The sequence below is a fragment of the Pristis pectinata genome, chromosome 1, assembly GCF_009764475.1.
Source record: "Pristis pectinata isolate sPriPec2 chromosome 1, sPriPec2.1.pri, whole genome shotgun sequence".
Taxonomy (NCBI): domain Eukaryota; kingdom Metazoa; phylum Chordata; class Chondrichthyes; order Rhinopristiformes; family Pristidae; genus Pristis; species Pristis pectinata.
In genome coordinates, this window is record NC_067405.1 from 83378711 (window position 1) to 83391131 (window position 12421).

The 12421-nt window shown below is 42.2% G+C and overlaps 1 protein-coding gene across 1 annotated transcript in view; it reads right to left on the bottom strand.

Annotated features, from left to right (window-relative positions):
- Nucleotides 1-484: 484 nt before the first annotated feature.
- Nucleotides 485-12421, bottom strand: part of ptgr2 (prostaglandin reductase 2) — a 37532-nt gene continuing 25595 nt past the window's right edge. The window contains exons 6-10 of the mRNA XM_052011372.1: nt 10595-10804; nt 9479-9600; nt 6053-6140; nt 2879-2918; nt 485-842 (exon numbers count right to left, since the gene is read on the bottom strand). Coding sequence (XP_051867332.1) covers nt 775-842; nt 2879-2918; nt 6053-6140; nt 9479-9600; nt 10595-10804 — 528 coding nt within the window. The 3' untranslated portion in view covers nt 485-774. The remainder of the gene's footprint in view (nt 843-2878; nt 2919-6052; nt 6141-9478; nt 9601-10594; nt 10805-12421) is intronic.

A 12421-nucleotide genomic window follows, 5' to 3' on the forward strand; every position in this document is an offset into this window, starting at 1 on the left:
GGTTTTAAGCATCAAGGAAGTGAGGCAGAGATTTAAGGAGGGAGATCCCTGAATTTTGGGCCTACATGACTGTAGACATGGCAATCAATTAGGAGGGATACACAGGTGTTCAGGATTGTAGAAATCTACAAGTTACAGGCATAGAGGTGGTTAGAGACAGAGGGAAAAAAAAAGAGGAGAAATCTCAAATTTGACTAGCTTGCTGGAGTAAATGTTGGTCAGGAAGCAGAGGCAATGAGCTAATATGATTTGATACGAATTGGAATCAATGAGTTCTAGACAAAGAGGTTAGCTAGATCAAAATTCAGTGGGTGGGAAGAGAGTTCCTGAAGAATTCCTGAGCCCTATCCATTCAGTGGCTGGGAGATGGTGAACCCTGGGAAACAAAAATTCCACAACACAAGTGCCATGTTTAAACAAAAAGGACAAAATCTTAAAAGTTCAGTTTTAAAGCAGCAAAATATTAGGATTCAGCATTCCAACGTGAACAGATTATAGGAATTTTATTTAAAATGGAAATATTTATACAACATACATCTTAACAACAAATCCGGTCCAGATACATGGATTAGTAATTTAAAATTAAAGCCTCAGTCAGCAATGCTTCCTCGCATTCCTCTCCCTACCATCTAAAGATTAAAGGCAAGAGAAACGTTGAAGTCTTCAGTTCGATGTATGAGCAGGCTCAGCATAATAGAACCAGTAAAATAGTAGCAAAAAAAATTGCTGGTGGCCTTGACTTCACCCTTCAGGAAGAATGGGTGGTTTGCCTTATTACTCCTCAGAGACTAGGACAAGCTGTTTCCCGATATTGTCTCCTTTCATCATTGCCGCAAAGGCAGCTGTAAGAGAAGAATGGTGACCTTTAAAAATTACCACCTCAGGAATAAATGGAGAATTTCCAATAGTTATTTTCAATAACATAATTTGCAATTCTACAGTGCTACTAATTCCATGACCTGCTGATGCAATATTTTGAATAGAATCCAAAACAAAAGGTGGAGAACAGGTTAACCTCCTTTGCCTTGACCCAATCTTATGATAGAGTGGGCAACAAAGGTTCACCAGAGCACCAAAACTAGGTATAACTCAATGTTCTGTTATGATGTATAGCGTTAACAGTTGAGCCAAAATTCCCAATTGGACCATGTGCTGCCCAAGATTAAAGGAAGTGGAAGGATGCTTTTCTACAAATTTTCATCATTCCATTTTATTCTGCCCCCCCCTTAAGTGTTAAACCCAGCTTCCCCATAAATGGATCTCTGCTTTTCACCTCAATCATTCCACATGGTTAAAAAGTTCCACATTTTAGAAAAAACTCAGTTTCTCCTGAAATTTTTTTTGGACTTGTAAGTGGCCATCTTGCATTTATGGGCCGCAGTTCTGGATTCCATGTTGAAACTTCTTTCCCACATCTATGCTAGTAAACCCTTTCAAAATCCCAAAGACCTCCATGAGGCCTTTCTCAGCCATTTTCTCTGGGAGAAAGAGTGCACTACCCTGTTGAAAATCTCCCAGCAGAATTGATACAACCAGCATCCTTGTAAATCACTTGTTGCACCTTCACCACTATTTTCATGTCCTATTTGTAAAGTGGAGACCTCAGAACAGTGCATGGTTGTTTTTTCTTCTTAGGCAGTATCTGGAAGATCAAAAGATGATTTGCTTCCACTCCAGTTCTGTGGGTTCTGAGGTGATTGAGGAAACCATTGTGGGAACCACAGATTCTCCCTTACAGAAGGGACAGGAGTTGCCTGATGAGACAGGTAGGTTGAGCAGTACTGTGCTCTCTCCATCGATTATGCTGAGCTTCCGTGTTCTCCCAATGCATGGACTTGTGATTCTCACTCTCATCCCAAATACTCCTTCTCGTCTCAAGTGGTCATGGGGCAGAAAGTTGCCTGTCCAAGGCATCTGTCTGAATGCAATTAGAGCCTCATTGTTGGTCTGGGAGAGGATACTGACATTGGTTCACTTGTTCCTTCAGAGGATATTGAGAAAGCTTTTCAATGCCTTGATGTGCCTGCTTAGCGAGACCAGGTCTCAGAAACACAGAAGGACAAGTATTACTGCTGTTGGTGGACCACGAGTTTGAGATCTTATCTTCAAACACATTTTCTTCAATCGACCAAAAGCTGTGCTGGTGAATTGAAGTGATATCGAATTTTATCACTGATGTCCTTCTTTGCTGAAAGGTGGCTCCAGAGAAACAAAAGATGAATTTGAGAGCATTTCAAGTTCTATACAACTTCCCCATTTCAGAATTCTGTTCCACCAGAAATGAGTTCCTGTATATGCTTGCAATTGTGACTTTACTAACTCATGACCTACTTTTATTAATTTATGGATCTGTAGTGCAAGATTCTTAAATTGATGCAGCAACTAAAATCTTAGTGACAATGAAGATCATTTATTACATGCTCATGATGCATGTTTATTAACATCCTCTTATTACAGTGCATATGTTAACCACAACAATTTTGTGATGCCCATAAGAATTAAAATTGCATTTCCAATTCCAGAGTCCAAACAGTAACAGTGGTAATCCTCATGGAACATCAGTTCCTACCTTTTCCTAGTCTATTTTGACCCCCTTGTTTTCTGACCAGCTTCCTATCGATTCTGCTACTTGTCCACATATTCTGATCTTAGTTGCTAATCTATTGTAATGTTAATAAATACATTTGAAAATCTATGAATGATTCAAATTGATTTTGCAAGCTGGCCAGCTCTGGACACCTGCTCCCATCATACGCCCAAGAACAAGTCACTATACTCTTAACCAAGGTAAGGTGCATGGCATATGAAAGTCAATTGAAAGGGAACAGGGGGAACAAGCACAGTTAAAAGGGTGGCAATGCAGCTGACCATTCCTTACCTCCGATGTTTTCTAATCCCTTCACCGCCGTCTCATAAACCTGCAGGAACAAAAGCATTGGTGAGAACTGCAAACACATTTAAAGACCTGCTACCAACAGTGCATGTCCACAAACTCAATTTTGCACTGCAACAAATATTTCTCTCCCACCCCACCCCCCACCGGCCAAATTTCTATCATAATGCCAACTTATTTACCGGCCTGAAAACTTGAAAGCATCTTTGTAATAATTTTATATTGCTGATGCACAGGCCAAGTATCAGTTTGCTACTGGAGCACAGCCAACTCCATCAAGCAGACATACTGATTCCATGGAGTTAATCTGTAATTTCCCTTTAGTCTAGGGTTTATTGAGAACAATTACATCAATTACTAACTTAACCCTTAACCAAGAACAGCTTGGTGCAGACCCAGAGCGTGCAAGTGATATCACTAGTAGAGCCACTGCCTCACAGCTCTAGTGATCCAGGTTCAATCTTCACTTCTGGTGCCGTCTGTCTGGAGTTTGCACATTCTCTGTGACTGCTTGGGTCTTCCCTGGGTGCTCTGGTTTCACCTCACATTGGTAAGCTGAAGGGTCTCTGAGCTGTCTCCATGACTGAACATAACAGCTTCCATCCTGTCTGTTTCATTTCTCTGAAGATAAATACTACAGGTAATGGGGAACTAAAACAAAAAAAAATGGTAGTAACACTCTGCCAGTTCTGAAGCAGGGTTATCAACTTTGTTTCTCTCCCCATAGATATGGTACATTTTCCCCAGAATTTAATGTTTAATAGTTTCATTTATGCTTGTTGACACATGGCAAATTGGCCCACCAGCTGTGGTGTCCCTTCATTTTTCACAGCTCTTTCCAACTTCTGAGCAACATTCTCATTAGTAGCCATTTTGGTAACTTAGCTAGTAATCTACTGAATAAACTTTTTGCCACAAAGAGTTCATCCAATTTCCTACGCATGTCATTCATCAGTGCAAAATATCATCTCAAGGGGTGTTATGGAGAGATCATGGGGGACCACTGTTTCTGGACTCACTGTTTAGTTTTTAAAGTTCTCCAATTATTCAACTCTAATTGCTGGTAAAGTCTGAAAGCAGGATAAGATAAGATATCTTTCAGTCACATGTACATCGAAACACACAGCAAAATGCATCTTTTGCACAGAGTGTTCTGGGAGCAGCTTGCAAGTGTCACCACACTTCTGGCATCAACATAGCATGCCCACAACTTCCTACCCACTGTCAGCTACAAGCCAATCTGCCAGAATCTGTCAAACAAGATCATGAACTTAGAAGATGTGAATACGACAGAATGAATCCCACATGCAAAGTTGTAATTGGTTTATTATTGTCACATATACTGAGAGTAAAAAGCTATTTTGCATGCTATCCATACAGATTATTTCACAACACAAGTACATCAAGGTAGTACAAGGGAAAAGTAATAAAATATAGTGTTACAGTTAGAGAAAGTGCAGTGCAGATGCAAGGGCCATGATGCAGTAGATTGTGAAGTCAAGAGCTCATCTTTATGGTACAAGAGGTCTGTTCAATAGTCCTATAATAGCAGAACAGAGGCTGTCCTTGTGCCTGAGGGAGCATGTTTTCAAGCTTTTTATCTTCTGCCTGATGGAAGGAGGGAGAAGGGAGAAAATCTGGGGTGGGAGGTGTCTTTGGTTATGTTGGCTGCTTTTCTGAGGCAGTGAGAAATGTAGGCAGAGTCCACGGAGGGGAGCTGGTTTTTGTTATGGACTGAGCTGTGTCCACAGCTCTATTTCTTGTGATCTTGAGCAGAGCAGTTGCCATACCAAGCTGTAATGCATCCAATAGGATGCCTTCTATGGTTCATCTATAAAAATTGGTGAGGGTCAATGGGGACATGCTGAATTTCCTTGGCTTTTTGAGGAAGTAGAGGCACTGGTGTGCTTTCCTGGCCATGGTGTCTACATGGTTTGACCAGGACAAGCTATTGGTGATGTTTACACCAAGGAACTTGAAGCTCTCAACCATCTCCACCTTAGCACATTGATACATAGAGGTGTGCGCGCTGCCCTGCTTCCTGAAGTCAATGACCAGCTCTTGTTTTGCTTATATTGATGGAAAAGTTGTTGTCCTGATACCATGCCAATAGGCTCCCATCTCCTTCCTGTACTTCATCTCTTTGTTATTTAAGTTCTGGCCCACTACAGTGATGTCATCTGCAAACTTGTAGATGGAGTCAGCAGAATCTAGCCACACAGTTGTGAGTGTATAGGGAGTAAAGTAGAGGGCTGAGGACAAAGCTTTGCAGGGCACCATTGCAGAGGATAACCATGGAGGTCTTGCTGCCTATCCTTACTGATTGCGATCTGTTGGTCAGGAAGTCAACGATCCAGTTGCAAAGCGAGGTGCAGAGTACTAGGTCTAGGTCCTAGACGAGTTTGGAATTATGGCATTCCAAATGCAGAGCTGTAGTTAATAAATAGGAGTCTGGCATAGGTGTCTGTTATCCAGATGCTTCAGAAATGACTGTAGAGCCAGGGAGATGGCATCTGCCATGGACCTGTTTTGGTAGAAGGTGAATTGCAGTGGGTCAAGTTTGGGAGGCTGGAGTTGATGTGTACCATGACTAGCCTCTTGAAGCACTTCATGTTGGTGGATGTCAGAGCCACTGCGCAGTAGTCTCTCAGGCATATTTTTCTTTGGCAAAGGAAAATGACAATTTTCTGATGTCCACCAACAGAACAAAAACAAATCAGCTACCACAGCAGTGGCTGCAAAAGCACATCAGCAAATTTAAAGTTCTTGTAACAGGATTAGGTGACTAAATTTTCATGCTGTACGACTCCATAAGAGCAATAGACATCACAGCCCATGAAGCCAAGGCTCCAATGCAGACATATCATACTTACAGCAACCAATGTACTTACTCAGCAAGTCTGAGCCGCAGCACAAAACTCACCTGCAACTACAGCATAGTTTCCCAATAAAAGCAGCATGATTCTTCCAGCAAATATAGTGAATACAAGATTGTTTATAAGTCTAATTATGTGTAACAGCAATCTGTCACTTAAAGCAGTCTGATCTTGGGTGTAATTAACAGAAAAGTCACCCAATCTGACCAGGCCTTGTGGTATTATTATAAAATTGTTTTAATATGCAAAGAATACACAAAGCAGTAAGAACACAGTACAGTACCTTCAGCTTCCCCTCCTTCAGCCACTGGGTCAACTGCACTAGGGCCATAGCATATTTATCTGAATAATTTATCACTGTGAATCGCTCTCTGTTAAAAGTCAAGGGGAAAGGAGGATGAGAAGTAATAGCCCTGATACAATCATTACATCATAGAATACTCTTAGAACTTTAAATGGAGTACAATTAACAAAGAGTGCTATTGCCACAATAGTCTACAGCAGACACCATCTGGACCACCTGGACAACTGGAACCGGACAAGAGGCTGTTGTTCATCGAATGCCACACTGTAGTCAACACCATCACCCCCTTAAAACTTAGTGAAGCTCCAAGACCTGGGCCTCTGTACCTCCCTCTGCAACTGGATCCTCTACTTCCTCTCTGGGAGACCACAGTGCGGATCAGAAAATTCATCTCCTCCTCACTGACCATCAACTCAGGCATCCTCAGCTTAGCTCCCCGCTCTACTCTCTTTATCTACAATTGCATGGCTAAGCATAGCTCCAATGCCATTTACAAATTCACTGATGACACCACTGCTGTTGACAGAATTGCAGATGGTGACAAGGTGGTGTACAGGAGTGAGATAGATCAGCTGGTTGAGTGGTGTCGTAACAACAACCTTGCGCTCGACATCAGCAAAACCAAGGAACTGATTGTGGACTTTAGGAAGGGGAAGAGACAAACACATACCAGTCCTCATTGAAGGATCTGCAGTGGAAAGGATGAGCAGCTTCAAGTTCCTGGGTGTCAACATCTGAGGATCTGTCCTGGGCCCAGCACCATGATGCAACCATGAAGGCACACCAGCATCTCTACTTTCTTAGAAGTTCGAGATTCAGCATGTCATTGAAGATTCTGACAAACTTCTACATATGTACAGTGGAAAGCATTCTGATTGGTTGCATCACCACTTCTCTTCAGTATTCACCAAGGAGAGGGGTCTTGATGATGCTGAGAACAGTGTAGGTGAGGGTAATGTTCTGGAGTATGTAGATATTAAGAGAGGATGTGATGGAGTTGTTAGAAAATATTAGGACAGATAAGTCCTCGGGACCTGACGGAATATTCCCCAGGTTGCTTTGTGAGGCAAGGGAGGAGATTGCTGAACCATTGGTTAGGATCTTTGAGTCCTCGTTGTCAACAGGGATGGTACCAGAGCATTGGAGGATGGCGAATGTTGTCCCCTTATTCAAAAAAGGTAGTAGGGATAGTCTAGGGAATTACAGACCGGTGAGCCTTACGTCTGTGGTGGGTAAGCTATTGGAAAGAATTCTAAGAGATAGGATCTATAAGCACTTGGAGAAACATGGACTGATTAGGGACAGCCAGCATGGTTTTGTGAAGGGAAGATCTTGCCTCACAAGCCTGATAGGGTTCTTTGAGGAGGTGACCAGGAAGATTGATGAGGGTAGTGCAGTGGACGTGGTCTACATGGATTTTAGTAAGGCGTTTGACAAGGTTGCACATGGTAGGCTTCTTCAGAAGGTCAGAGGCCAAGGGAATCGGGGAAGCTTGGCCATCTGGATTCAAAATTGGCTAGCCTGTAGAAAGCAGAGGGTTGTGGTGGAGGGAGTGCATTCAGATTGGAGGGCTGTGACTAGTGGTGTCCCGCAGGGATCAGTTCTGGGACCTCTACTTTTCGTGATATTTATTAACGACTTAGATGAGGGGGTGGAAGGGTGGGTTAGCAAGTTCGCAGAGAACACAAAGATCGGTGGTATTGTGGATAGCGTGGAGGGCTGTCGGAGCTTACAGAGGGATATTGATAGGATGCAGAGCTGGGCTGACAACTGGCAGATGGAGTTCAATCCAGAGAAGTGTGAGGTGGTACACTTTGGAAGGACAAACTCCAAGGCGGAGTACAAGGTAAATGGCAGGATTCTGGGCAGTGTAGAGGAGCAAAGGGATCTGGGGGTTCATATCCAGAGATCACTGAAAGTTGCCTTGCAGGTAGATAGGGTAGTTAAGAAAGCTTATGGGATGTTAGCTTTCATGAGTCGGGGAATCGAGTTTAAGAGCCGCAAAGTGATGATGCAGCTTTACAAAACTCTGGTTAGGCCACACTTGGAGTACTGTGTCCAGTTCTGGTCACCTCATTATAGGAAGGATGTGGAGGCGTTGGAAAGGGTGCAGAGGAGATTTACCAGGATGCTGCCTGGATTGGAGAGTATGGATTATGGGGAGAGATTAAAGGAACTAGGGCTGTTCTCATTGGAGAGGAGGATGAGGGGAGACATGATAGAGGTATACAAGATATTGAAAGGAATAGATAGAGTGGACAGCCAGCGCCTCTTTCCCAGGGCACGAATGCTCAATACAAGAGGACATGGCTTTAAGGTAATGGGTGGGAAGTTCAAGGGAGATGTCAGGGGGAGGTTTTTCCCACCCAGAGAGTGGTTGGTGCATGGAATGTGCTGATACATTGGACAAGTTCAAGAGATTGTAAGATAAGCATATGGAGGAATTTAAGTTAGAGGGATATGTGGGAGGAAGGGGTTAGATAGGCATAGGTGTGGTTTGAAGGGCGGCACAACATGGTGGGCCGAAGGGCCTGTATTGTGCGGTATTGTTCTATGGTATGGAAACTCCACTGCACAGGAACTCAAGCAGCTACAGAGAGTGGTGAATTCAGCAAGTTCCATCACAGGTACAGCTCGCCCACCATAGAGGGCATCTATAGGTGTTGCCGTCTCAGAAAGGCGACATCCATCATTAGGGACCCCCACCATGCCTTCTTCTCAATTTTGTCATCAGGCAGGGCGGTACAGGAGCCTGAAGACCCACACCTCAAGGTTCAACAACAGCTTCTTCCCCACTGGCATCAGGTTCTTGAATTGATCTGAAAAACCTTAACTACCTTGCACTATATTTCTTTTCTCTCTCAACTTGCACTAATGTCATTATGCCATGCATGTATTTATTTTTGTTAATGTACATTTGTCTTGTTTGTAATGTACTGTGCTGCTGCTGCAAAAAGCTAATTTTTGTGGCATTTATACCTTGCGTAGGTATGCCTATGACAATAAAATTGAAGTTGAAACTTGAACTTGAGTGAGTGGATAATGAAAAAGAATTGCTGTTCTCTCAAAAATGCACTGCAGCAACTTGTCAAAATTTCTCTAGCAGCAACTGCTAAACCTACTATCTGGAAGATGAATAGTGAGGCTGGAACATCACCTGCAAATCACACACCAAAGACCTCTCACCATTCCAGTTTTATCATTAGATCAAAATCCTGGAAGTCACTGCTTAACAATCTTTGATACACAGACTGCAACAATTCATTTGGAACTATACTCCCCCTGAACAAAGGGTTATTATTAACTAGGCTATAGGTCCAATACTTCTCACTGTTCTCCAAAAGATTAAGTTACAAAACAAGCACATATTGTGACTGTAAATGGAAGCAGGAATCATTTGTTTACCTTGTGATATTTCTTCCTTTTAGGATAGCCTCTGTCTGAGATGGCAGTGGAGGAGGGTAAGGCACATCTTTGTTGTACTGGGAGATTTGTCCACATAGAATGACATGACTGTTCTTATTCATCTGGGTTAAAAGGAAACATTCAAATGTTTGTTAAATTACACTACCTTGAGTTTAGAAGCAAAAAGTAACAATGTCCAATGAGAGGCCGAGGCAAAATTAGAGCTATACCATTTGGTAACATGGGAAGCATCTTTCTCCCTTACATAAGGATAGTCAAAATCTACAGCTCTTTTCCTCAGGCTGCAAGTCAATTGAAATCTAAGACCAAGTTTGATATTATGGCTAAAGGGCATGGGTCAAAAATAGGCCTTAAGCCCAGGAATTCCCTTCTAAACCAACATACCATTTTCACATCCAAGACACTAATTACTCTACACTTTGAATAAATATTTGGTCAATGCCCTAAAAACCTCAAATCAGCATCACTGTGTGTTTTGGAACACCCATGTCTATCACACAGGTCATTTTACTACTTAAGTGCTTTATCAGTGCACTCTTGTTCAGCACTGGATCCAACTAGTCACAATGCTGCAAGTTGAATAAGGCAATGGCACCTGGCAAGAACATCTCAGAGAGGGAGCTTTGTCTAGTCCTCTTGGAATACCAGTATGAACATGGCCTCCAGTAAGCCTCTAGCAAGTTACAGGCCAGAGATTGGTCCAACTTCTGAAAGCTTCTCTGTTCTTCACTTTAAAGGCCATTCCAGTGACTGCAACAATAACACGAGGATTTGACTACTTCATGTTGAAAAACTGAAGAGGAAATGAGTTCAGATGATTCAATAGTGTTTTAATACTTTATCTTCTATTGAGGCCTGGATTTACCCCCAGAGAAACAGATGCCCAATTGGGTAGTAGTCAAAATAGGGAGCAACCAGACATATCCCCCTTGTTTGCTAGGGAAGGGATTGGTTTTGTTTGATTTGGTTGGGGTTAGGGTCGGGGGCAGGAAGTTATATTCTTGTATGGGGTAACTGCTGATACTAGAAGGGCGTTAGCTACTGTAGACACCCTATAGCCCCTCCCCACTTGCTTCAATCCTTAAAGATCCATACCTGACTAATAACAACATCACTGATGTGCCCTCCGACATTGTCAAAGTAAACATCCACTCCACCTGGACAGTATTCCAGCAGCTTTTTTGCGATATCATCTTTCTTGTAATTAATGGTGGCATCAAAACCTATCTTGGAGACCAAAAACAGACACTTTTCATCTGTGCCACAGATTCCAACCACTCTGGAACATCCTTCGAGACGAGCAATCTGCAGACACAATTACAATGTCAGGCATTTCAGTGATTAGCCTGTTGCCTTAAAATGTTAGGGGAAAATCAAACTTTCCATGAAATTACCTCATTTCTAAATGGGATATAATCACAGAATTTCTGTTAAAACTACATTACAAAGACACCATCTGTGTCACTTCGTGCAAGTAACAATTACAACAACGTGTATTTATACAGCATCTTTAACATGTGAAAGTGGTGTACAAAATTGTAGAGGAAAGGGCCAGATTGCTGATCCTAATCACTTCTAAGGACTAGGAAGTTTTATTTGATCTATACATAAACATATTAATAATACTTTTAGTCACAACTTAAAGATATAAGTTCATAGATTGCTCAAAATAAGTTCTAAACTATTAGTCCATGGGACTCAATCACTCTGGCCTTCATCCAAACAGCAACATGACTGGTTTTTAAAATGCCCATTGTTCTACAAATATAAAATTGTATTATGAAAACAATAATTGACTCCCACTAATTCTCCCAAACCAATATCCAAATATGTATCACCATTCATTTTGTTTTGTTTTTTTTTGCCCCTTAACACACTGACCACATAAAAAAACTATTCCAAATAAAAGTAATGAAAAATCTGAATTTTCAGAATTTGTTCCTGCTGCACATCTTTCCCAATCTCTCCAGTTGTTTTCTGAACTTAATCCAGCAAATTTAAAGATTGACAGAAAAGTCAGACCACCAAATGTCAAATCAAGTTTGTCAGGTGCACAAGTATTGCGGCAGCATCACAGATACATAGGTACAGACAACACAGAATATAAATTATACAAAGCAGTAAAGAAAAAACTGCAAAAAGAGTAGTGCAACAGGCAGTCTGTAGTGTTCCACTGCAGAGGTAGGGTTAGGGTTGTGCAGGTTGGTTCAAGAACCTGATGGTTGTAGGAAAGTAGCTGTTCCTGAACCTGGTGGTGTGGGACTTCAGGCTTCCGTACCTCCTGTATCAGGTTGATACTGGAGTCCATCTAAAATCGGGCATCTTACTCCAGAGCTCTGGAATCATTCAGATCCAAAAAAAACAGATGGGGAATGTACTATGAAGGTGGAGCTTCCAGGAACTTCCTCCAAACTCCTTCCTGGATATACAATGCAAATTGTTTCTGCAGACTCTGCAGCAGAACAGCAAAATAGTCCCTGCCTAGCAACACACTGCAAGAAACTCCCAACAGCAGCACTAAGCTCCCAAGCAGCAGAACAGTTAAAGTAGTCTCACACTTCCCAATGAACCAAGATAATTGTCCAACTTTGGGATCCAGGAACAGAGGGTAGCAGGAATACTTTTAATGATCTTAATTTCTCTCCCCACCCCCCCCCACCCCCCAAACAAAATCTCACCCCACTCTTGCAATTTTCCAAACATGGACAAGAGTTGAATTCCAGCAGTGAGGTGAGAGTGACTGCCCTTGACATCAAGGCAATATTTGACTGAGTGTGGCATCAGGGAACCCTGGTGAAACTGAAGTTCAAATGGGAATAAAGGGGAAAAACACTCATGTCTGGAGTCATCTCACATAAAAAGGTTTGTCGTCATTGCCAGATGTCAATCATCACAGTCTCAGGTCACCACTGTGGGAGTTCC